We start from the raw sequence: 27,756 nt of genomic DNA, 5'->3' as shown, positions 1-27,756 counted from the left end.
CTGAGGTGTACACATGGGTGCTCCCCATGTGAAGGAGTCCTACACCAGGAGAGACATCAAGACCCTTCGAACAGCCTGGGCTGAGGATCCAAAGGGCTCCAGCAGGACACAAAGACTAAAACTAATACAGTACCTCAAGCAGCAGCAAGATCTTCAGCACTCACTGTTGTTACTTTAGGCACTTTTTGGCAAGGACAGGTTAACTTTAAGTAGGAATAAAAAAAAAAAAAAAAGAAAAAAAGTGTTGCAAGTGGCACGTTTCCTCACAAGAAGGGGGCAGTGGAAATATTTCCTGTGTCATGGGTTTACTCAAACACCAGCTGACAATGATTTCATCTGTATGCACTCATATATACAAAGTTCAGCTGTATTCACAAGTGTGCCCGCACCCGGCGGGGCAGTGGGAGTTCGTCTGCATCCAGTTCATGATGTGCTGGAGATGTCCACCATGTCCGCAGCCTTGACACCAGACAAACAAGCCTTTCACTACGTGGTGGCATACTGCGCACATGCTGGCACACTGGCGACACCTGTTGGGGAGACAGAGAAACCATTAATAATTTAGTCAAGTATTATTAGGAAAATAACACACAGAGCTGATTCGCACGCAGGGGCCGATTCGCACGCAGGGGCCGATTCACACATGAGTGGTGTGCACTGAAGCTCAGATTACACAGTTAATTGATACAGTAGTTGTTCACTGGTTCATGTCAGGTTTACATCAAGTTCAGAACAGGATCATCCGGTTCACACATAGGCAGTTTATAAACGGTTCCCATAGAAGTCAATAGCCTGTAATCCTCACATGAATCGGACCGCACTGCTCAGAAATCACACAGGACTCTTTTTCAAACCGCACTGAATCCGCACTGCCAGTGCACTAGACATATGTGAATACACACCATAGGAAGCAATGGTTTTTCACATCATGCAGATTGGATACAGTTCAAGTATATATGAGAACCAGCACTTAGGGCTCATTCAGATGGGCGCTGGGACCTGTTCTCATTTTGCTGTGTTTTCATCCACCTCGGAGCTGCATGCAGTCAGTAGATGCAAAGGCACTGTGGGGAATTTATAAAAATGGAGGAGCCAGAATCTGAAGCAGCTGTACATTGTAACCAATCAGCTTCTTCCTTCAACTTGCTTAGTTAACCTTTGGAGATGAAAGATAGAAGTTCATTGGTTTCCATGCACACAGCTGTTCCATTCTTATGAAAATTCCCCTCAGTGGCTGCATGGACACAGCTGCTTATCAACATATGACATGTGGGCAGGAGCGGGTGCACAGATCCAAACCCAAAGGGGTTTATTTACTAAACCTGGAGAGTCCAAAATCAGACTCCCTTCTGCATAGAAACCAATCAGCTTCCAGGTTTCATTGCCAAAGCTTCATTGAACAAGCTGAGGTTAGAAGCTGATTGGTTTCTATGCAGAAGGGAGTCTGATTTTGGACTCTCCAGCTTTAGTAAATAAACCCCAAAGTGTCTGCATTCGGATCCATGCACCGCTTTTGCCTTCATGTCAGACTTTGGATGCGACTGTGGCTGCACAGCCGCTGTGTCTGCATCCACTTCTATGGACTGCCTGCATGCAGCTCCAAGGTGGATGCAAACGCAGCACAAAGTGGCTCAGCATGGAGGGTGGGTCTCAGCGCCAAAAAGGAAACCGATATAAAAAAACAGAAGCCATCTTGCTTCTTTTGTACATGGTGCCAAGTTCTGCTAATCATTTCTTTCCTCACCGGTCACAGATCCAGCCCTTGTTGCTCATGGGCCTCTTGCAGTTGCTGCAGTTGATGTGGAGGGTGGTTGAGGCCTGGTTCAGGCAGTTGATGGCACTGCAGGTACTCAGCTTGATCACCTGGTTAGACACATTCCACAGTTTGAATCGCTGTAATAGGTCAATGTAGGAGGTGAACCAGTGTTCCTATAGGGGGTAGAGACCCATGATCTTTGTTATATATGTAAGCAACAAACATACACTAAACATACACTAAATAAAAACATTCAGAACCAGTAACAATGTATACAAGGGGCTTTTGTGTGAAGAAATGATATGCTTGTCAGTACATCATAGATCTACATAATACAGAATATTCTTAGAATTTTTCAAACGGTCAACCTTTTGATGCAAATTTTCTATCGTAATAAACGTCATCATTATTATTATACAGGAGTTATATAGTGCCAACAGTTTGCTCAGCACTTTACAAACAGAGGAAGCAGAGGGAGGGCCCGGCTCATTAGAGCGTCCAGTCTAGGAGGAAGAGTTGAGTGATACAAAAGATAATAGCTGTGGGGGGGAGGAGCTGATGGAGGAAACAAATGGCGGTTTACTAGGTAGAAGCAGGATAGACTTCTTTAAAGAGAAAGGTTTTCAGGGATCGTCTAAAAGGTAGATAGATTAGGAGACAGTCAGACAGATTGGGGAAGAGAGTCCCATAGGGTGGGAGAAGTCCTGGAGGCAAGCATGGGAGGAGCTGACACAGGAACTAGACAGCAGAAGTTATCCAGAGAGTAGAGTTATCATATATCAACATAGCATTTCCTACTGTTAGAAAAAATAATGGTTGCCTTGCTTTATCACCTGTGTCTGTTCATCTATCTCCTTGCGGATCCGGTCCCCCAGCACAATGAGCACAGAGGCCGCCATTTGCACGTCACCCTGTTGGGCGTAGAAGCACAACATGTCGCGGACAGTGGCACTGAAGAAGTCGCTGGGGAGGCGGTTCTCATACAGCGCGTGAGAGATAGAAATGAGGGAGAAAGACTCCACCGGAGTGAGGGACACGGTCTCTGCTTCGTTTCCACTCACATGGGGAGAGTCGGCTTTATCCTGTAAGTGGTCCAGGGCCGACGGGTTGTCTGTGATCTCGTGACGAAGCGGGAAGGCCTCCTGGGGAAGAACGTACTCCTGCTCCTCCGCTGCACATGACACAAAGGATATTACAGGTTACATTAAGGACCATGGACTCCAAAATACAAAGTACACCAAGTCTCAATCTGTGGCATTAGGAAATTTGTCAAGTTTGTGTTAAGTGTTGGAAACCTTTGACGGTAACAATGCCCAACTCAGGACACCATGTTGCTGTGAATACAAACACTTTCCATCAAAGGAATTAAAGTGGTTGTAAACCTCAGAAATGAACTATGAACAAAGCATATGCCTCTATAGTGTTTTCTTTTCTCAATCCAGAGCACTAAGTGTCATTTCCGTGTGAGGCCTCCTTCCTTTGCTATCAGCATGAGTCACTTCTGAAAAGTTTACCTGAAACCAAGAGAAAAATGGTGACAGGGGAGCTCCAGTACACAGCCTGTGATTGACAGCCTCAGCTCTGTTCCTGTGTGCAGGGGGGGGGGGGGTCTCTTCCCTCCAATCAGCTCTCTTCATTGAACTCTGCAGTGTGCAATTTCATCTTTCTGCCCTGTTTTCTGACAGCTCAGACCAGCTTTATAAATTCTGGACTTTGTACAGATGTAGAGAAGGGAAGACTGTAGATAAACAGGTACAACTTATGAAAGAAGATTGGTTTCATCTCTGTGTATCACTTGAGGCCAGTCACATCACTGGGTATATGTAAGAGTTTACAACCACTTTGAATACATTGGATAGCATTAGCTGTTAACTGACTTTTTCTTTCATCAGTCAGACTCCAAGCAGTTTACCTTTAAGCTTCGTTCACATCATATGTGCAGAAAAACTTACGGAAACTGAGCAGCAGATTTCACTTGCAGAGATATCAGTTTTCAAGTGTGCTTCAATGAGTTTTACACACCTTGGAGATTCCTGCACAGAAAAACTGCAGGTGATACTAGTGTTGTGGTGTGAACAGGGCACATAGAGAACAACTGATTTTGTTGCGCCCTTGCAGAACGCATGCAGAAAAACTGACATCTCTGCACCATGGTGTGAACGAGCCCTTATTCTGGGTTTCATTTAAATGCCAAACTTTTTTTTTTTCTTTAATCTTTGATAAAAGTAGGAAATGGTCACATATTTTGCCACTGAGGATCATTCCCTTCAATTGATAACATACAGAACAGGAAGTGAGGGGAAAAAAAAATCTCTGCAAAGTGAGGGAAATCTCTTCTTGGAAAGTTACCCCTGGAACAGGTCCCCACTGGGGGGGATTTTTACTCAATTCCTGTTCTGAGGAGAACTCAAATTTTGTCTTTGTCCATCACTTTCAGGCCCAATGGTCATCAGAACTAATACACAGAGTAACCCTCCCAATGTTCAGTTCACAAACAGGTAAGGTTGCAAATGGGACTTACGGTGGGGATGCTCATGGTCAACCATATACAGCTCATCCTCATCTCCCTCCACATCTCCGAGCAGATAGTCGGCAGGAACATCGCTGCCCTCGGTCTCCTCATTCTCTGCCAGGAAAAAGTGAATAATTAAGAATTAGAATTACATAGAAAGAGAAAAAAACTCAAAAACGGTATAAAAGAATGGAAAAAATAATAAATAGCCATTTACTGTACATCAATTTAGAGCGGAGCTCCACCCAAAAGGGGAAGCTTCCGCTTTAAGGCTTCGTCCCCGACTTCCCTTTAAGGATCGGCACCTTTGGGGAGCGGGGGGTGAGAGGGAGCAGGTACCCAATTTTGACAGGTGATCAGAAGTGGAAGTTGACCTCAACACTACCCCCCCCCCCCCCCAGTCTTCTGGGGCACATGACGGGTCCAGAAGAATACGGGACCATTCACAAGTCCACAGTGGGCACCACAAGCTGGCACAGCCAGAGGCCCACACTTAAGATGCCGGAGAGAGAGGACGGCCAGTGAAAACTACAGTTTTTGTAACTGCGGACTTATTTTTTTTACACTTTGACTGGATATCCGCTTAAGTTGGCCTTAAAGCGGAGCTCCACCCAAAAGGGGAAGTTTTGCTTTAAAGGACTGCTACCCCGCTCCCCATTAAGGATTGGCATCTTTGGGGTGGGTAGGGGGCGGGTACCCTAATTAGACAGGTACCCGCTCCCACTTCTGGTCCGATCGCCTAGGCGATAAGAAACGGAAGGTGTCCTCCCTCCCTCCCTGTAGTCTTTTGGGACACGCAACAGATCCCAGAAGACTACAGAACCATTCATGAAGCACAACGCTACTCGCGCATGCGCAGTAGGTACCCAGCTGTGGAGCCGCAAGCTGTCACAGCCGGGTGCCCACACTGGAGATGCCAGCACCTGGAATACAGGATGGCCGGTGAAACGGGCTGCAGGGGACACACCGCGGGACCGAGGGACAGGTAAGTGGCTGTTTTTTTAAAAGTCAGTAGCTACAGTTTTTGTACCTGCTGACTTTTATTTTTTGACAGGGTGAGTGGAACTCCACTTTAAGATGCCGGCACTGGAGAGAGGACAGCCAGTGAAAACTACGTTTTTTTGTAGCTGCTGACTTTTTTTTTTTTTTTTTTTTCACATGTCGATTGGATCACCGCTTAAGTTAGCTTTAACCACTTGAGCTCCAGAGGATTTACCCCCCTTAATGACCACGCCTCTTTTTGCTACTCGGCGCTGCGCTAATTCAACTGATAATTGCGCGGTCATGCAATGCTGCACCCAAACAAAATTTACGTCCTTTTTTTCACACAAATAGAGCTTTCTTTTGGTGTAATTTGATCACCTGTGCGCTTTTTATTTTTCACGCTATAAACAAAAAAAGGCCAAAAATTTTGAAGAACAACAATATTTTTTACTTTCAGCTATAAAAAACATATAGTAAACTCAAAGTTAGTTATAAATTTCAGCCAAAATGTATTCTGCTCCATGTTTTTGGTAAAAAAAATCCCAATAAGTGTATATTGATTGCTTTGTGTGACAGTTATAGCGTCTACAACCTATGGTATAGATACTGCAATTTACGTCATTTTTCTGCTATACAGCGCTGCGCTAGTTTAACGGACAATTGCGCGGTCATGCAATACGGTACATAAATGAAATTTACATCCTTTTTTTCCCCACAAATTGAGCTTTCTTTCGGTGGTATTTGATCGCCTGTGCGGTTTTTATTTTTTGCGCTATAAAAAAAAAAGGCTGACAATTTTGAGGAAAAAAAAAAACAATATTTTGGACTTTTTGCTATAAAACATGTCCAGTAAAAAAAAAAAAATGCAAAAATCAAATTTAGTCATAAATTTCTGCCAAAATGCATTCTGCGACATGTCTTTGCTAAAAAAAACCCAATACGTGTAAATTAATTGGTTTACGTGAAAGTTATAGCGTTTACAAATGGCGGGAAAGATACTGGGATTTTTAGGGGTTTTTTTTATACTAATAATGGCGGCGATCAGCGAATTATGGCGGCAATCAGGGACTTATGGCAGCGACCTATGGCGGGACTGCGGCAGACATTCTGACATTGGGGGGTACTGACTTGGGGTCACTGACATCCCCAAAAACATTAATACAGTGATCAGTGCAAAAAAAACAAAAAACTGACACTGTACTAATGGCAATGGGGAGGAAGGGGATAATTTTATTTAGCAGGGAAGGGTTATAGGAGTGAGGGGAGTGTTTTACGAGGGGGCGGGGGTGTGTACTGGACAGGACAAGGCTGATCGAGAAAGAGAAACTTCTTTCTCGATCAGCTCATCCTCGAGCTGACAGGGAAGTGACAGACAGCAGAGCTACTACAGCTGTGCTCTCTGTCACTGTTTGCCGCCGATCGCCGGGACATAGCCGCTAAGGAGCCGCTGTGACCCGGCGACTGACATCTGCGGCGGTGATCCGCGGGACAAATAGGGGGGCGGCCGCGCGCCCCGTTTGTTTACAAAACACACGTTTTAAAACGTGGTTTTGCCTGTGAGTGCCGCCCTGCCTCCGTATATGTACAGTGGCTGGGCGGCATGTAGTTAAACAGACATTAGCAAGCGAGTCACAGAATCAAGAACATTATAGTAGGTATGTTGGGTGTTAAAAGAGACCCTGTCCCCGAAGCTGCTTGTTAAACATAATGATTTCAGAAAAGATCAGCATTTTTTTTTTTTATCTGGAACAGTTGTCAGTGCACAAAAAAATGTAAAGAAAGCAAGAGCCAATTTCAATATATTCCACGGAAAAAAGGCGGCACTCCGGTATGGTATACTTTATTACAAATATGGTAGAATACAGCAGACAAAAGTGCCAACGCATTTCTGCCATCAGGCCTTATGGCTGAAACACGTTTGGGTCCCTATCTGCTGTATTCCACCATTTTTATAATAAAGGATACCATCGGTGCTGTCATACCGGAGTGCAGCCTTTTTTCCATGGACTGTATAGCACTGGAAGCTATCAGAGGCTACTCTGCTTGCACACCCGGAACCTGGAGCTGTGGATTGGTGGAGGTGTCACTGCTGGCATTATTTAGTGCCCTGCTGTGCGTGAGCTCCTACAATTCAATGCCTCTGCCTGGTTATCACATAAATGACGGGATTCAGTGAGCTTCATATATAAATAAAAGATAGCAGATGGAATACTACAAAAGGGTCAAAAGTTATAAATGTTCAAACTTGCTTAGAAAATGTGTTCCTTTGATGGCTCCCAACATAGGATCAGACATCGCACCTCCACTTGCTGGGATTGGTAAGGCGTCGTTTCCGAAGAAACATGTAGGGCGTGGCCTGTACGTGTTATTGGGCAGCACAGTGGCTAAATGGTTAGCACTTCCACCTGGCAGTACTAGGGTCGTCAGTTCAAATCCCAAGCATGGCACCACCTGCCTGGAGTTTGCATGTTCTCCCTGTGCCTGTGTGGGTTTCCTCTGGGTACTCCTGTTTCCTCCCACACTTCAAAGACATGCTGGTAGGTTAATTAAATCCTGTTTAAATTGTCCCTAGTATGTGTATGTATGAATGTGAGTTAGGGACCTTAGATTGTACGCCCCTTGAGGGTTAGGGACTGATGTGAATGTACAATGTATATGTAAAGTGCTGCGTAAATTGATGGCGATATATAAGTACCTGAAGTAAATATTTAGCGCTGCCTCTTTATTATTTGAATGGTTTAATCAGTATAACAATTGCCCAGCGGCTGCCTATACACGGTTATTTGTTTGACTTAGCGCAGATTTTCCCTGGCTTGATTCGGATAACCTGAGCAAAAGTCCAGAATTAATTCCAGAAGGAAATTCATATAAAGTTCCTCTCTCCTTACCGTCGTTATTAATGGCTGCTGAGTCCATCAGAACACTGTCTGCTCGGCTGTCTCCCTTGCTGTGCTCCAGCCTGGCTTCACTGCTCATCCCAGAGGGCATCTCCTTTATGCTGAAGCTGAGGGGGAAGCCCAAGATATAGAAGTCGTCACACAAAGTTTACATAAACGGTCATAAAAGCTTTAATATGTTAATGTCATTAAAAGAATCATTTTCTTTTTTTTTTTTTCTTTGGCAGCTTTTATTATAATACCAGCTACTGATCCTGCCATGAAGGCCCCTGTACAGTCACTTCCTGTTATGAGGCGACAACAGTCTGTTCCTGACCCCCGGTTCACATATATGCAGCCGTGTGGGGCACGAGAGCCCATTCATTTGAATGGACTCCCGTGCCACGTAGGGAAGAAGTTCCTGTACTTCTTCTGAAAACGCAGCCCGCACGGGAACCTGGTTCCCAGCACAGTTCCATTTTCCAGTGCGGGTGGCGTGCCATTAGAACCAATGGCACCCGCCCGAGGGTCCGCATTTCTCTGTGCGGGTGGATTTTCGTGTGGATCCGCAGCGGCACCACCAGCAAAGATGTGAACCTAGGGTGAGAACTTTTACAAACTCAATGTCACGTGATTAGGGTTTACATCTACTTTAACCAGTTCAGCTCTCACACCTCTACACCCCTTCTGAACCAGAGCAATTTCTTCATTTCAGTTATGAGCCTGTTTGGCAATAATTTTAACATTACTAAAAAAACAAAAAAAACAAAAAAAAAAAATTTTGTTTTTTGTTTTTATTTTTTTTTTATTTAAAAATGTATAAAAACAAAATTTTTTTCTGTTCCTGGATATTGAAGTTAAAAAAAACGCTAATAGTAGTGTGCATGGACACATAGGATAACACTATTTAGCTTCTAGGAGCAAAAAAAAAACAAAAACAAAAAAACGCTAAAAACAGCTTCTAGGAGCTTTAAAAAAAAACAAAAAAACAAACGAAAAAAAAAAAAATAGCTTCTAGGAGCTTTAAAAAAAAAAATCACTAATAACAGCTTCTAGGAGCTTTAAAAAAACCCCCAAAAAACAAACAAAAAAAAACCGATAACAGCTTCTAGGAGCTTTAAAAAACAAAACAAAAAACAAAACAAAACAAAAAAAAAAACCACACACACTCTAGTGTGCATGGAGCCTAATGCAGGCCATAAGTGGGTCGAAAATCGGCCGATTTTTCGGCCGAAAATAAAATCGGCCGATTTTCGGACCGTTAGTGGGCTATTTTTTGGCCGTTTTTCGGTATTTTGGCCGTTTTTTTTTTTCGGTAAAGTTGGAAAAAAAATCGGCCGATTTTCGCGGCAATAATGGGCAAATCGGCCGATTTTTTACCGATAAAAAATCTGCGCATGAGCAGTGACCTGCAAGAGGAAGACAAAAAGAAAAAGAAGAAGAAGAGGATGAAGATGATGAAGAAGAAGTAGAAGAAGAAGAAGAAGAAGAAGAAGAAGAGGATGATGATGAAAAGGAAGAAGTAGAAGAAGAGGATGATGATGATGAAGAGGAAGAAGAAGTAGTAGAAGAAGAAGAGGATGATGAAGAGGAAGAAGTAGAAGAAGAAGAGGATGATGATGAAGAGGAAGAAGTAGTAGAAGAAGAAAAAAAAAGAGGATGATGATGAAGAAGAGGAAGAAGAAGTAGAAGAAGAGGATGATGATGATGAAGAGGAAGAAGTAGAAGAAGAAGAAGAAGAAGAAGAGGATGATGATGATGATGAAGAGGAATAAGTAGAAGAAGAAGAAGAAGAAGAAGAAGAAGATGATGATGAAGAGGAAGAAGAAGAGGATGATGATGATGAAGAGGAAGAAGAATTAGAAGAAGAAGAGGATGATGATGATGAAGAGGAAGAAGAAGCAGAAGAAGAGGATGATGATGATGATGAAGAGAAAGAAGAAGTAGTAGAAGAAGAAGAAGAGGATGATGATGAAGAAGAGGAAGAAGAAGTAGAAGAAGAGGATGATGATGATGAAGAGGAAGTAGAAGAAGAAGAAGAGGATGATGATGATGAAGTGGTAGAAGAAGGAGAAGAGGATGATGATGACAAAGAAGAAGAACAGGATGATGATGATGAAGAAAAAGAAGAAGAGGATGATGATGATGAAGAAGAAGAAGAAGAAAAGGATGATGATGAAGCAGGAGAAGAAGAAGAAGGATGAAAAATTTGAGGAATTCCAGTAGGGCAAAAAGTGTCCCTGCAGAGAGCTCTGCTATTTCTTTGACAGTTCCTTGACATTTACAGCGGTTGCAACATTGTATCTATTTGTTTCCGAATAAAAACATCTGTATCATAAATGGATACAAATAGATACATTGTTGCAACCTCTGTAAATGTCAAGGAACTGTCAAAGAACGGTCAAAGAAATAGCGGAGCTCTCTGCAGGGACACTTTTTGCCGGCTGTAGACGGGATGAAAATCGGCCAATTTTTTTTACCATTGATGGTAACGTCGGCCGCTTGAACGATCGATTTTTTGTTTTTTAAAAGAAAAATCTGCCGTTTTTCTCCCCGTCTATGGCCTGCATAAGTGTTCGCACAACCAGCGATTACCTGCGGTGACCGTAGATGGACACACACAACTATCCGCACACAGTTGTTAATTCCAGGTGCAGTAATCAGTAGATTCTTGCAGCTGGGATTCACAACGTGGCATGTGTACATGTATCCTAACAATGCTACTTTGTATCTATCTCCTGTCTGAACAGGGTTTACAAACCCTGACAGTTTCTTGACAGCAGAAACATCTACAGTTTCCAAATTTACACAGCAACTCCAGTTTGTCCTTTTAAACAGACAGGTATTACCAGCAAGTGTGAGGAGGGAGCGGGGGCAGAGCAGAAGGACAGGATATACTATATATACCCCGTTTACTTCATTAAAGTTTTTTTGGTGTGTGTAAAGCACACACAGGGGGAGACTTACTAAAACTGGAGCACTCAGAATCTGGTGCAGCTGTGCATGGGAGCCAATCAGCTTCTACCTTCAGCTTGTTCAGTTAAGTTTTTAGGGCTCATGTACACTGCAGCTGATTAACTGACATTCAGGAGCTTTTCTGTGTTTTTTTTTTTTTTTTTCAGCAGCCCCTGAACTCCTCCTAATGTTCTCCTATGTGTCCATGTACACATTGTCGTTTACAGGCAGTTGAGTTTACAGTCATTTTTTTTTAATGCACCAAACTTGCGTTCAGGAGTAGATTTTATCAGCGTTTCAAGCGCCAAACGCTTGTAAACACGGCTGTGTTTAGAAGTGTTTGCGTTTAGAAGGGTTTTTTTTAACTGTTCCATATCCAGATGCTGTCCGGAGCTTTTTTTCATCATCAGAAATGCATGCAAAGCATTTTCCATGTATTCAAATGGACCCGGTACACCATCGCAGTCAGTTCCAGGTTTTACGTGAAGGAAACAATGGTAGAACGTGCCGCATTATGCTCACGATGGGATTAATAGTGACTACAACCAGAAAAGACAGGTCATCTCCACACATACTGCTCTCTCTGCTTCTGCTCTCTCTATTTCTCTCAAAATGTCTGAAATAGTTAATTTTTTACTATTTTTCAGTGCATTCTGAGCATTTAGGAAGGTCTCCTGAGGTAATCTTAAAAAAACGCTTCTAAACACAAACCGCACATAAACACGGTATGCAAACGCTTTTTAACCTACGTTTTCCAGCAGTCAGTTTCCATCGTTCAGAAGAGTTTTCCAAACGCCCCGTGTACATGAGCCCTTACAATAAAACCTGGAAGCGGATTGGTTTCTATGCAGATCTGCACCAGGTTTTACACTCTTCAACCCCCACTGTGCCCAAAACTGGTTAATCCCGCAAACTCACCTGTTCAGGAGTGGCAAGGTGTTTCCACTTTTGCTCAAGCTGTGGTTCAGATTGGTGGGTGGCATGGTGCCCTGGCTGCAGTAGATGATTCTGAGCATTGTCCAAGTCTGTGCAACCTAGAAGTACAGGAAACAAAACGACTTACTAGTCCCATATGCTATGAGATATCGAATTGCTGAATACATTTGCATGGACCTCAAAAGCCAAGCAGTCCAACCTAGACTTCAACAAGACACTTGATAAGGGGAGCCGCCGTGTATGTTAGTGAGAACCGGCTGTATATTTATATGTTTACTTCAATATACATTTTTTTTTTACATAAATATAAAACTGAACCCTGAGTGAATGTCTAGTCACATAGCTAACACTATTATATGTGAAGTGTTTAATCAGCCCTGTGGTCCAAACCTTCCCACCACAAAAAGACAACCAGACCCAAGACCTCATAGTTTATCCATTACAGTCCAAGAATGCCAGACAAAGCTCTATTATAGTTACATGATTCCAGCTTGGAGCAATGTAACTATGGACATACCGTACCTGGTTGATGCCCCTGGAAGCTGGAAATCATTGACGTAGAAATTGCTTCTCCAGTGATCACTAGCTTCCAGGTCCCGCCTTGAGTGGTTGCATGCCTGCTTTCTGTTCAGCACGGGCGCCATTGAAAGAATGCCTTGCATTTTCTTTACGAATGTGAAGCATTTTTGGATTGGATGAGGCAGGGTGGTGATGTATGCTCTCCATCTCATCCAATCAGAGAATGCATCAGGCCAGCTGCTCAGCACAGAACCCAGAAGAGGAGACCTGTAAACTAGTCATGTCTACTTCAGCTTACAGGGGTAATAGTCAAGTATGGTATATTCAGGGGTGTGGACATTTTTGAAAAAAACTACTTGTCCAGCGACTACATTGGTGCCCCAATCTACTTGTCCTGATAAAAAAAAAAAAAAAAAAATTTAACTAAAACCGTATTTAAATCTGATGTGCTTTAACCCCTTGGCCTCCAGAGGATTTACCCCCCCCCCCCCCCCTTTCTGTCCAGGACATTTTTTGCTTTAGGGTGCTGCATTACTTTAACTGATACTTATGCGGTCATGCCACGCTGCACCCAAATGAAATTTACATCCTTTTTTCCCACAAATTGAGCTTTCTTTCGCTGGTGTTCCCTCACAGAATATATGGATCCTGGGGCTTTAAGTGTTGATCAGAATACCAGAGTTCCCTTAAAGGGATGGATGGGTGCAGCTCACCAGGTGTACAGGAGGCTCCCTCTCTGGAAACTGGATTGTCTGAAAATGAATGCTGGTCGGCAAAGTCCTCGGGGAGCTTCCTGTACACCTGGTGAGCTGCACCCATCCATCCCTTAAAGGGAACTCTGGTATTCTCCTGATCAACACTTAAGGATCTATATATTCTGTGAGGGATTCAACCCCATTCCTGCCCTAACTCAGATGACCTTGATGACATCTGGATTTATTATACAAACGCGCATTTTATTATGCGTTGCAGTGAGTGCGCATTTCTTCTATACCTGATTGCACAAGCACCAAATTAAAGAGAACGCAGGATTCCTATGAGCACTTACAGTCACTTTATGAACATTCTCATAATTTATTATCATGATGTTTTTTATATGTACCTTTTTATTGAATTTTATTTAATTTTAGCGCTGCGCATTTCTTGTATATCTAGATATAAACACTGCTCAGCATGGCAGAGAACTGCGCTGTAGGAAGCAGGTCCCCTATGCTAAGGCTCGACAAATCCCAGGCCACCGACTTCAATGCCAAAACCCCTCCCACCGACTTCAATGCCGAAACTCACCGTTACAAACTGGCACAGGAACCTTTTCATAATGGCACTAAAACAAAATGCGTGTGGATTGCATCTGTGTGAACCAGCTCAATAGGAACACAATATCTAGCCTGTCATGCCAATCTGTCAGTTTGAAAACGCATCCAGAATTGCATGTGTGTGAACCAGGGTGGCTCCATTCACACCTGGGTGGGATTGCGGAAGAATCGCCGTAATCGCAAAAGGCAGGTTCAGGTGCCATTATTTTCAATACCACCTAAAACGTGGTGCGGTTTTGCCATGATTGTTGACCAAAAGTTGCCTTACCCTTGGCACTGACAAACCATGCTACGCTAGCTGGCTCCTAGATTCAAAGCAAATTTGTCAAGCCCTGCCCAGGGGTGGACTGACAACTCATGGGGCCCCTGGGCAATAAGGGATCATGGGGCCCGTGTCCTCGCCCACATCCAAAAAAGCCTATGAAAAAGCCAATGAAAGGTACCAGGGGCATCTCATGGGGCCCCCTACTGACCTCGGGCTGGGAAGGATTAGAGCCTCTTTCAGATTTGTATTACTGTCCTCACTGGGAAGATATTGCCTAACTTCCTGTCAGAACAGAGAATAATAAGAAATCTCTGCCAGGGGAACAAAGACAGAAACACTTCCTGAACAATGGGGAAGAAGGGTCAGTCATGTTCTGGTAGCGGTCTATGCCTTCCTGCTCACAGATAGAAAGAAGAGATGGTAAATCTCCTCCAGTCTATTCAGTAAAAACAAAACAAGACAAAAAAAAAGTGCTTGGAGCAGCGTTAAAGGGGACCTTCATCTCAAACTGGACAAATCTTCATTACCTGTCATCCTAATCCCCATTTCTGAAAAGCCAATGTCAAAAGGAATTAAAGCAGCATTTATCTAATAAAACGCCAACTTTGATCAGCTCCTCCCTTAGCAGGCCTTCATTTTAGGCACCGGTGATGTAGTCACATGCTCCCCTACAGCTCACCTGCCACCTGTTGAGTTCTCTGGCCACCTTGGCATTGTGATCACACAGTTCAGATAGCGACCGCCCAGCCAAAGCGTAACGTTCAGCTGTGGCTACAAACCAGCCCATGTCTCCTCCACCCGCCTCGAAAACACTTAACCCGCTAGAAATGTTCTCAAACTGCTCCATGGGGTCCGGCTTCCTCAGGAAGAAGATGGGGTGACGTCGGTCATACGGCTTCCTATTAGAATCAGTGGATGATGACGACGAAGATATGAGGCTCTCCTTGGCTGCAAAGGCCAAGTCTCCGAATAGGCCATAGCAGAGGCCTTCAGGATTAGCCCGGTCTATAGGCCTCTTGGCGTCTCTGAAGATGTGTTGGTACAACGTGCTGTCCTTAGAGCCCGAGAGTAGGAAGTAAGGGTCGTGGCAGTGTCTCCAAACAATTCCCGTTGTCACATCCTTGTGCTCCTCAAAGGTGGCAAATGGGATGAAGGGTCGTCTAACGTCCCACACATATATGTTATGGTCCACCATCATGGAGCATGTCCCTATATGATACTTCCTCTCAGGCCGCCACTTTACCCGCGCCACGGAAGCAATGGTTTGAACACAGTAGATCTCCTTGGCTCGGTTAGTGTTCATGTCCCACACTTTTACCATCTTGTCACGGCCACCAGTTGCCAACCAACCTCTGCAGGGAAATCAAAGTGACTGTGTTACGATTTGTGTTTTAAATAAAGACATATATTGTATAAAATAAATGGGTTTCTCAGGCACGTGGCCAACGCCACTGCACAGACATAAACCATACAACCCACCGCTGTTCCTCCTTCATTTCTCTGCTGACTCTCAATGTAGCCGTGTACATCTCAACTATCAACCGCCGCACAGCTACACTGCTCCGCTGACCGCCGCACCCCGGAACTGCTCCGCTGACCGCCACCGCCGCACCCCTGCACTGCTCCACTGACCGCCACCGCCGCACCCCTACACTGCTCAGCTGACTGCCGCACCCCTGCACTGCTCCGCTGGCCACCGCACCCCTACACTGCTCCGCTGGCCACCGCACCCCTACACTGCTCCGCTGACCACCGCACCCCTACACTGCTCCGCTGACCACCGCACCCCTACACTGCTCCGCTGACCACCGCACCCCTACACTGCTCCGCTGACCACCGCACCCCTACACTGCTCCGCTGACCACCGCACCCCTACACTGCTCCGCTGACCGCCACCGCCGCACCCCGGCACTGCTCCGCTGACCGCCACCGCCGCACCCCTACACTGCTCCGCTGACCGTCGCACCCCTGCACTGCTCCGCTGGCCGCCGCACCCCTGCACTGCTCCGCTGGCCGCCGCACCCCTACACTGCTCCGCTGACCACCGCACCCCTACACTGCTCCGCTGACCACCGCACCCCTACACTGCTCCGCTGACCACCGCACCCCTACACTGCTCCGCTGACCACCGCACCCCTACACTGCTCCGCTGACCGCCACCGCCGCACCCCGGCACTGCTCCGCTGACCGCCACCGCCGCACCCCTGCACTGCTCCGCTGACCGTCGCACCCCTGCACTGCTCCGCTGGCCGCCGCACCCCTGCACTGCTCCGCTGGCCGCCGCACCCCTGCACTGCTCCGCTGGCCGCCGCACCCCTGCACTGCTCCGCTGGCCGCCGCACCCCTGCACTGCTCCGCTGGCCGCCGCACCCCTGCACTGCTCCGCTGGCCGCCGCACCCCTGCACTGCTCCGCTGGCCGCCGCACCCCTGCACTGCTCCGCTGGCCGCCGCACCCCTGCACTGCTCCGCTGGCCGCCGCACCCCTGCACTGCTCCGCTGGCCGCCACCACCGCACCTATACACTGCTCCACTGACCGCCACCGCACCCATGAACTATTCAACTGACCGACACCACACTCACGCTACTCCACTGACCGACACCACACTCACGCTACTCCACTGACCGACACCACACTCACGCTACTCCACTGACCGACACCACACTCACGCTACTCCACTGACCGACACCACACTCACGCTACTCCACTGACCGACACCACACTCACGCTACTCCACTGACCGACACCACACTCACGCTACTCCACTGACCGACACCACGCTACTCCACTGACCGACACCACGCTACTCCACTGACCGACACCACGCTACTCCACTGACCGACACCACGCTACTCCACTGACCGACACCACGCTACTCCACTGACCGACACCACGCTACTCCACTGACCGACACCACGCTACTCCACTGACCGACACCACGCTACTCCACTGACCGACACCACGCTACTCCACTGACCGACACCACGCTACTCCACTGACCGACACCACGCTACTCCACTGACCGACACCACGCTACTCCACTGACCGACACCACGCTACTCCACTGACCGACACCACGCTACTCCACTGACCGACACCACGCTACTCCACTGACCGACACCACACTCAAGCTACTCCACTGACCGACACCACACTCACGCTACTCCACTGACCGACACCACACTCACGCTACTCAACTGACCGACACCACACTCACGCTACTCAACTGACCGACACCACACTCACGCTACTCAACTGACCGACACCACACTCACGCTACTCAACTGACCGACACCACACTCACGCTACTCAACTGACCGACACCACACTCACGCTACTCAACTGACCGACACCACACTCACGCTACTCAACTGACCGACACCACACTCACGCTACTCAACTGACCGACACCACACTCACGCTACTCAACTGACCGACACCACACTCACGCTACTCAACTGACCGACACCACACTCACGCTACTCAACTGACCGACACCACACTCACGCTACTCAACCGACCGACACCACACTCACGCTACTCCATTGACCGACGCCACCACACATATGCACTACTCCACTGACCGACGCCACCACACATATGCACTACTCCACTGACCACCACCACAGCACACATGCACCACTCCACTGATCGCCACCATCGCACCCATGTACTACTGCAATGACCGCCACCCCCGCACACATATCCTACTCCACTGACCGCCACCACCGCACCCATGCACCACTCCACTGACCGCCACCAACCGTAACCATGCACTATTCCACTGACCGCCACTAACTGCACCCATACACTACTCCACTGACCACCAACTGCACCCATACACTACTCCACTGACCACCAACTGCACCCATACACTACTCCACTGACCACCAACTGCACCCATACACTACTCCACTGACCACCAACCGCACACATACACTACTCCACTGACCATCATTGGCTCCCATACATCACTCCACTGACCGACACTGCACCCATGTACCACTCCACTGACCGCCACCAAACACTACTCCACTGACCGCCACCAAACACTACTCCACTGACCGCCACCAAACACTACTCCACTGACCGCCACCAAACACTACTCCACTGACCGCCACCAAACACTACTCCACTGACCGCCACCAAACACTACTCCACTGACCGCCACCAAACACTACTCCACTGACCGCCACCAAACACTACTCCACTGACCGCCACCGCACCCATACACTACTCCACTGGTCACAACACTCACACACTACTCCACTGACATTGTGCCCCCAAGACTGTATACCTGTAGTAAATTTAAAAGTGATTCAGTATTAATGCCTTTTACTTGGCACCACTGCACCCACACATACTAATCTCCACACATACCTCCTCGCTCACCCCTCTCTGCACAGACACACTGTAACTAAGCATTAGAGTGGCCTTCCATCAGGGTACTTGCCTGTCCTCTGGATGCCAATCACAGCAGAAGACAGGTCCGTTATGAGCAGTAAACATGCGCTCGAAGCGGTCGGGCCTTCGGATGTCCCACAGCTGAACATTTCCGTTTTCGAAAGTAGCCGCAAAGGTGAAATAATCTCGGATGCTGAACTGTACATCTCGCACGCTCTCAGACTGACCTGCAACAGGATTATCTGGTTAGCCACGATGAAGTGTACTGCCCTTCAAGGGAACCTAGATACCTAAAGTATATTGAAAAGCCAAGAACAAAAATGTAATTTGCTACAACTCACTGGTCTTTCGTTGTGGTGGCTGCAATAGTTTTCTTTTTGCAGACCAAGTACATTTTCTGCAAGTACTGAAAAAAATATCTGTTAAAAATATCTTGCTAGAATCTCCGTGTCCTTACAACGTCCTATGCTGTGAGCGGAAATCTTAAACTACAGTGAGGAACAGAAGTATTTGAACACCCTGCGATTTTGCAAGTTCTCCCACTTAGAAATCATGGAGGGGTCTGAAATTCACATTGTAGGTGCATTCCCACTCAGGGACAGAATTTAAAAAAAAATTCAGGAAATCACATTGTATGATTTGTAAAGAATTTATTTGTCTTGCACTGCTGAACATAAGTATTTGAACACTTAAGAAACAGCAAGAATTCTGGCTCTCAAAGACCTGTTACTGTGCCTTTAAAAAGTCCACCTCTACTCCACTCATTCATCTAACTTAGTAGCACCTGTCTGAGCTCTTTAAAGACACCTGTCCACCCCACAGTCAGTCAGACGCCAACTACTACCATGGGCAAGACCAAAGAGCTGTCAAAAGACACCAGAGACAAAATTGTGGACCTCCACAAGGCTGGAAAGGGCTACGGGGCAATTGCCAAGCAGCTTGGTGAAAATAGATCAACTGTTGGAGCAATTGTTAGAAAATGGAAGAGGCTAAAGACGACTGTCAGTCTCCCTGGGACTGGGGCTCCATGCAAGGTCTCACCTCGTGGGGTATCACTGATGATAAGAAAGGTGAGGAATCAGCCCAGAACTACAAGGGAGGAGCTGGTCAATGACATGAAGAGAGCTGGGACCACAGTTTCACAGGTCACTGTCGGTAGAACACTACGCCGTCATGGTTTCAAATCATGCATTGCACGGAAGGTTCCCCTGCTCAAGTCATCACACGTCCAGGCCCGTCTGAGGTTTGCCAATGACCATCTGGATGATCCAGAGGAGGCATGGGAGAAAGTCATGTGGTCAGATGAGACCAAAGTAGAACATTTTGGTCTAAACTTCACTCGTCGTGTTTGGAGGAAAAAGAAGGATGAGTTTCATCCCAAGAACACCATCCCTACTGTGAAGCATGGTGGTGGTAACATCATGCTTTGGGGGTGCTTTTCTGCGAAGGGGACAGGATGACTGCACTGTATTAAGGAGAGGATGAATGGGGCCATTTATTGTGAGATTTTGAACAACAACCTCCTTCCCTCAGTCAGAGCACTGAAGATGGGTCGTGGCTGGGTCTTCCAACATGACAACGACCCGAAGCACACAGCCAGGAGAACCAAGGAGTGGCTCCGTAAGAACCATATCAAGGTTCTGGAGTGGCCTAGCCAGTCTCCAAACCTAAATCCAATAGAACATCTTTGGAGGGAGCTGAAACTCTGTGTTGCTCAGCGACAGCCCCGAAACCTGACAGGTCTAGAGGAGATCTGTGTGGAGGAGTCGGCCAAAATCCCTGTTGCAGTGCAAACCTGGTCAGGAACTACAGGAAACGTCTGACCTCTGTAATTGCAAACAAAGGCTTCTGTACCGAATATTAACACTGATTTTCTCAGGTGTTCAAATACTTATGTTCAGCAGTGCGAGACAAATACATTCTTTACAAATCATACAATGTGATTTCCTGAATTTTTTTTTTAATTCTGTCTCTCAGAGTGGGAATGCACCTACAATGTGAATGTCAGACCCCTCCATGATTTCTAAGTGGGAGAACTTGCAAAATCGCAGGGGGTTCAAATACTTCTGTTCCTCACTGTATATGTGACTCTTCACCTTGTAAAACAACTAATTCAGTTTAAAATAGAAACGAAATGCAAAAAATTGTGTATAGATATAAAACATTATAAAAATGTAGAAAAAAGAAAACTATTGCAGCAACCACATCGAAGGACCAATAAGCTGCAATAACATTACTCTGTTGATTTGGGGTTTAGATATGTTTCAACATTTTCTTATATTTATCCATTTTTCTCAACGTGAGTGTACTCTGTTTGATATAAAATTTTCTGTATCTGTTACATAACTGTGGGTGCCCTGTAGTACATTTTCCTGCTATTTCAGCATTGCCATAAACCCAAACAGATCGTTCTATAAAGGTCTGTGATATCGATGCCTTTCCACAAGCATTGCAGTGACTTCATGGCGTACGAAGAAGTGATCTGTGAGGACAGCCTGAATCTAATCACCATCCTAGGAATGCTCACAGCACATTTTCAATCAAGGGCTGAGGGCACTTATCAGCAGTTTACAGCCCAACTCCATGTTGATTGTCCCTTTAAATAGTTTACTGCACTAATATGTGCGTTTTCTGGACGCACTGTATTATATGTATGTAGCCTCAGCTTCCTGTCCCACTCCTGGAACAAAATAGTTAGGCTGAGCATTCCTCAGCCATTCACAAGAAGCTTTGTATTCTATGACTGGCAGAGATAGTGGCAGTATCAACCTATCTCCCCACCTCAGCCAGTCAGAGAAAGCTTTGTATCCATTCATAGAATACAAAGATTCCAGTGAAGGGCTGACCAGCACTCAGCCCGACTTCTTTGTTCCAGGAGTGGGACGGGAAGTCTTCACCCCCCCTCCCCATGTTGAAACACAGCATGGTACCTGCGGCTACATAAAGTTAATACAACGTGCCCAGCAAATGCATCTGTTAGTGCTGTAAATATTTTTGGGGGCCAACTTGGCCCAAACAAACTATTTAAAGGGACAATAAACATGGAGTTTGGCTTTGTAGTGGCATTCTGAGGTAACCCTGACTTCTATTTAAAAATTCCCCTCCTCCACTAACAAGAAGAATGTGTACACACACCTATTTTGAGGCTGCTTTGGTCTGGTCACATGGTCTCTCCTGTGTCAGCCAGAAGCGGCTGCAGGGCAGAGGAGAGAACAATCAGACAATGGCTAGTAAAGCCTGGAGCGATGATGTCACCAATAGGCTTCAATGGCCCATCCGCTGTCTGTGCTCCCTCCTCTCCCTTGCAGTGGTGCTTGCTGACACAGGGGAGTGGGATCACATCTTTCTTACACAGGTTAGTAAGCACAGGTGTTAGGAGGGAGGAGGGGACAGTTTTAAAAGTAGTTAAGGTTATCCTGGAATTCCAATTTAGAGTTGCTGTAAAGGCTGGATTTTTTTTTTACCTTAATGCGTTTGCAGCATTAAAGTGGTTCTAATGGATGAAGTTTTTTTTTACCTTTGTGTATGCTGCCCCCCCCCTCTTTATATTTACCTGAGCCCGATCTCGATCCAGCAATGTGCACAAGAGTAGCGCCTCCCTCCTCTTTCTCCCTTCCCAAAGGGCAGACTGATAGCTACGGGAGTTATTGGCTTCTACTGCTGTCAATCAAATCCGATGACAAACGGGGGAGTGCTAAATCCCGCTGTCTATGTCTATAGATGCAGACAGTGGAACTCAGACATGAGCCTGCACTAGTGCTGCCATAGGAGACAACTTCCTATGGGGGCAAATCAGTGGTGCCCGTCAGTGCCTTCCCATCAGTGGTGCCCGTCAGTGCCTCCCCATCAGTGGTGCCCGTCAGTGCCTCCCCATCAGTGGTGCCCGTCAGTGCCTCCCCATCAGTGGTGCCCGTCAGTGCCTCCCCATCAGTGAAGGATAAAAATTACTAATTTACAAAATTTTATAACAGAAACTAAGAAAAAAATTTTTTCAAAATGTTTGGTCTTTTTTCGTTTGTTTAGCAAAAAAAATAAGAAAACCCAGTGGTGATTAAATACCACCAAAAGAAAGTTTGGTCTCAAAAAAATTATAATTTTGTTTGGGTACAATGTTGCATGACCGTGCAATTGTTGTTCAAAATGCAACAGCGCCGAAAGCTGAAAATTGGCCTGGGCAGGAAGGCGGTGAAAGTGCCGGTAGGCAAGTGGTTACAAGTGCCCACCAATGACTTACCAAATAATTCCATCTATATAGCCCAACACAGATATACCAGAGCCATACCTGAGAAGGTGCTGACAGAGTCCTTTTTACGGAGGTCGAAGCATTTCATGTAACCATCTTGGGATCCGCTGAGCAGCATGTAGACCTCCGTTGGGTGGAAGCAGACTTTATTCACCGTCCTTTTATGTTCTGTAAATAGCTGGTCCTGCTTGTTCCTGGAGGGCTTTCCCAGGTTCCACGTTACCACCACACCATTGGTGGCCGCCGTGGCCAAAAGGTTCTCATCCATCTGGTGCCACACCACGTCAGCACAGCTAAAATTCAGAGAAGGCTTCCGGCCAACCCGCAGGTTCAACTTCTCCGCAAAGTGGTCCTCTTCCAGGGAGTAGATTTTGAAGATGTTGCGGCCTGCGACCACAACTTGCGCCGCGTCCCGGCAGACGCTTATGGCATTTGCCGGGGCGTCGAGGTGGCAGAACATGGTGCGGCCTGTCAGGGTGTTCCCGCCCAGGGCCGTGGTGACTCGCGCCATTTTCTCCATGGCGGGCACCCGGCCACTGGCCCCCTTCCAGACTCCGGTAAGGGTCTCCACAAGAGCGGTTCTATTGGACGATGCAGGGGAAAGGGTATGAAGATTCACATATCTAAGAGCGAGGCGGGTGCCGTTTCCTAAAGATCTTGACGCATGAAAGACTTCTCCAAAGGACTGGACCAGTTAATCAGGACCTCCACCTGAGATTTCACGCCACTTCTACAGTCAAGCCTAGGAGATACAAAGACAAGAATGAGATCAGCAGTCTAACCACCCTGCTACAGAGGTTCTATGTTGTGCACATTGCAGGCTTGCAAATTCCATAAACCAGTCATTGCATATATTTTTCCATGTTAAAGCACAGCTCCAGTCTCCTGTCAAAAATAAATAAAAGTCATTAGCTACAAAAACCAGCTGTCCTGTGTCCCCGGCATCTTAAGTGTGGGCACCCGGCTGTGACAGCTTGCGTCTTCACAGCCGGGGGACCACTGTGCATGTGCGAGCAGCGCTGCACTTTTCAAATGGTCCTGCATTCTTCTAGGACCTGTCACATGTCCCAGAAGAACTTGGGGGAGGGGGATAGGAGAACTTCCGCTTCTGATCGCCTAAGCGACCAGAGTGGAAATGGGAGCAGATTCCTGTAAAAATCGAGGCCCGCTCCCCTCACCCACCGTTCTCCAAAGGTCCTTAACGGGGAAGAGGGCATGCATTTTTTGACAGGGTCAGGGACTTTTTCCCACTGCAGATTGCGTTTAATAGACTTCAATGGACACACACTAAAAATGCAAGAGTTGCATTTTGGGTTATTTTTTTGTGTGTTGAGTTATTTTGAGGGGACAGCAAATTTCCATGTTATACAAGCTGTACACTGACTACGTCACATTGTAGCAACGTGTCATTTCTTCAGTGTTGTCACATGAAAAGTTAGAATACAATATTTACAAAAACGTGAGGGCTGTACTCACTTCTGGGAGATACTGTATGTGGCCCTGCTGAAATGAGTCATCTTCTGTGGAGCCACATATGTTTGGTAGGAACACGCTACAACAGCACACTCTCAACACATACACTGAGCTACCACTGACAGCTCCGTGTCCGGGAGCTGGGAAATTAGTCATGGTCACATGATCGCCTGTGTTTGTCTGTCACAGTGATCAGTCAGGAGTACACCCCACCCCTGTACTCTTTCCATCCTATCTTCTATTTGCTAGGGGAGAAGACTGTAAACAAAAAATAAAAAAGGTAAAGTAGCTGGATCGGTGTTTGATTGAGGTCAGTGTCAGAGTTTGGGTCAAAGGTTGGGATGTTTTACTTTGGGAAAAAAAAAAAGCAAAATGTGCACTATTGTTTCTGGGCCGTACTACGGGTACAATAACAAACACATGCAGTATCGCCGTGATCATCAGAGTTTGTTTTGGGTTGTTCTTTGGTGGTAGCTCATGGCAATGGCTAGAAATATCCAGATAAAAAAAAAGAAAAAATTGGAAATGCAACTGGGGCCAGTTTTCCATTGGAGAAAAAAAAAAAAAAAGGGGGTCGAGATATCCATTACTCGTGGTGGACAGAAATGAAAATTCTGACCTGAAAATTCAGGATGCACTTGGCCAAAAACCGAAACTGAAATGGATAGTTATTTAAAAAAAATAAAAATAAATTTATATATATATATATATATATATATATATATACATACATACACACACAATTGTATTAAATTCAAGTTTTTATTTAACATAATGAATTTAAATGAATATGAATTTACAAAACACAATCCTGTGATGTAAAATAACTTAAATATCACCCAAACCGTCCTCTCCGCTCCTCGTACGACCTCCTGCTCTCTAGCTCCCTTGTCTCCTCCTCCCATGCTCATCTCCAGGACTTCTCCAGAGCTTCCCCCATCCTCTGGAACTCTCTACCCCAATTTATCAGACTATCGCCTACTCTGCTCACTTTTAGGCGATCTCTGAAAACCGATCTCTTCAGGGAATCCTATCCTGCATTCAGCTAATAAGGGAATCTTCTATTCCTCCTACCAGTCTATCCCCCACAGTTACTACCTTTTGTACCACTAGCCCCTTCCTCCTAGATTGTAAGCTCCCAGGATCAGGGCCCTCCTATCCCTCTTGTATTGAACTGTATTGTTGCTGTATTGTCTCCTGTTATATTGTAAAGCGCTGAGCAAACTGTTGGCGCCATATAAATCCTGTATAATAATATTGAAATTAACACAGACATTGGACAGAAAATAAATGAAATATACACAATATTGGCAAAAGTATTGGTCAGCCTGCCTTTCCACACACGATCTTTATTGACATCCCAGTCTTAGTCTGTAGGGTTCAATACTGAGTTGGCCCCGCCCTTTTCAGCTATAAACAGCTTCAATTCTTCAGGGAAGGCCGTCCACAAGGTGTGGATTCACTGTGGATGCAGCTGGTGACGCCACCGTAACATGTGCAGTCACTGCAGAACCATGGTTGTGACGTCATCACGCCCAGGCCATTGAAGAGGCTGGAGACCATGACCCTGGAAATAGGGCCGGGTGAAGACGGAAGCCCTGGCAGTGGTGGTGATGTGTAGTATGGGGTGTATACTGCTCACACATTACAGCATAAACTTCGGGGGGGGGTTAAAGAGTTTACCTCCGCTCTAAAAGACAAGTTGGCCCAAACATTCGCCGCACTTCTGCCCCGGCCAAAGTCAAGTTGGCCAGCTCTAACCAAGTGGAGGGGATGTGGTGAGGTGTGTCGTGTGCGCGCTCAGATAATGTCCCCCACCATGTCCACCCAATGATATCATCCACACAGGAGCCCACATCACCTCATAGGACTCCTGACTGGAATACAGGGCTCAGGGGACGGAGGACAGCCCTCACCTCTCCCTGCAGGCTCTTGTAGTACCCCAGACTGCCATGAACTACAACCAGCACCTTCCTCCATACACAGCACAGGAGGGGAAGGTACGCCGATCTGCACACTCTCCCATCCCCCCTCCCCTAATAACATCCTCCAGCCGCCTCACTGTCACCCCACCAACCCGCACAACTCACCGGCTCTCCCTACTCACCGGAAACAACTCCTCTCCCAGGTGTTCCGTCACTCTTTAGTGCTCCGCCCGCTGCGACTCACCGACACAAGAGTTCCGGCTCAGCGGCGTTCCGCCCAGTCATGTGACCTCCAGAGCATGAGACTCTCCATAGCTAACAGTGTATACAGGGACTGGGCTGTGTTACACTTACATGTTTATATATATAATATATATATACACAGCAGGGGTGGACTGACCATTTGGAAACTCAGGCACTGCCCGAGGGCCCGGGGTCAGTAGGGGGCCCCATGAGATGCCCCTGGTACCTTTTTCATAGGCTTTTTTGAGTTTGGGCAAGTACACAGGGGCCCCATGATCCTCTATTGCCCAGGGGCCCCATGAGTTGTCAGTCCGCCCCTGATACACACATATATATATACATATACACACACATATACACACACATATATATACATATATACACACAGGCTGGGCTATGTCACACATAGAGATATACGCATAGACAGTGTATACAGGGGCTGTATGTATGTATGTACAGGGGCTGGGGTGTGTTTTACACACACATTATTTATATATACAGTGGGGATCGAAAGTTTGGGCACCCCAGCTAAAAATTTGTATTAATGTGCATAAAGAAGCCAAGGAAAGATGGAAAAATCTCCAAAAGGCATCAAATTACAGATTAGACATTCTTATAATATGTCAACAAAAGTTAGATTTTATTTCCATCATTTACACTTTCAAAATAACAGAAAACAAAAAAATGGCGTCTGCAAAAGTTTGGGCACCCTGCACAGTTAATATCTTGTACTGCCCCCTTTGGCAAGTATCACAGCTTGTAAACGCTTTTTGTAGCCAGCCAAGAGTCTTTCAATTATTGTTTGAGGTATCTTTGCCCATTCTTCCTTACAAAAGTCTTCCAGTTCTTTGAGATTTCTGGGCTGTCTGTCACGCACTGCTCTTTTAAGGTCTATCCATAGATTTTCAATTATGTTGAGGTCAGGAGATTGTGAAGGCCATGGCAAAACCTTCAGTTTACGCCTCTTGATGTAATCCCCCGTGGATTTCGAGGTGTGTTTAGGATCATTATCCATTTGTAGAAGCCATCCTCTCTGTAACTTCAGCTTTTTCACAGATGGCATCAAGTTACCATCCAAAATTTGCTGAAATTTTATTGAATCCATTTTTCCTTCTACTCGTGAGATGTTCCATGTGCCACTGGCTGCAACACAACCCCAAAGCATGATTGGTCCAACCCCATGCTTAACAGTTGGACAGAGGTTCTTTTCATTAAATTCTGTGCCCCTTCGTACCTTTGCTCATGCCGGCCAAAAAGTTCAATTTTAACCTCATCGGTCCACAGAACTTGTTTCCAAAATGCATCAGGCTTCTCTATATGTTCATTTGCAAAGTTCAAACGATGATTTT

General features: G+C 46.2%; 1 protein-coding gene across 2 annotated transcripts; it reads right to left on the bottom strand.

Moving 5' to 3' along the window:
- Window positions 1-288: 288 nt before the first annotated feature.
- Window positions 289-23,503, bottom strand: WDR24 (WD repeat domain 24). 2 transcript variants are annotated; one of them, XM_089655750.1, is made up of 9 exons: window positions 22,806-23,503; window positions 18,573-18,750; window positions 14,799-15,471; window positions 12,002-12,117; window positions 8,141-8,256; window positions 4,278-4,382; window positions 2,590-2,927; window positions 1,745-1,929; window positions 289-530 (listed from the first exon to the last, which is right to left on the bottom strand). In XM_089655750.1, exons 1-9 carry the CDS (start codon window positions 23,284-23,286, stop codon window positions 362-364), a joined length of 2,361 nt encoding a protein of 786 aa, XP_089511876.1. In that variant the 5' UTR covers window positions 23,287-23,503; the 3' UTR covers window positions 289-361. The 2 variants fall into 2 exon arrangements, with proteins under 2 accessions (XP_089511876.1, XP_089511877.1); XM_089655751.1 differs by having other exon boundaries at window positions 2,818-2,927.
- Window positions 23,504-27,756: the final 4,253 nt, after the last annotated feature.

The sequence above is a fragment of the Staurois parvus genome, unplaced genomic scaffold, assembly GCF_062004578.1.
Source record: "Staurois parvus isolate SC_StPar_1 unplaced genomic scaffold, SC_StPar_1.0 ptg000867l, whole genome shotgun sequence".
Lineage (NCBI taxonomy): Eukaryota > Metazoa > Chordata > Amphibia > Anura > Ranidae > Staurois > Staurois parvus.
The sequence above is the reverse complement of the archived record's forward strand: the minus strand, read 5'-3'. Positions and strand labels throughout refer to the sequence as shown.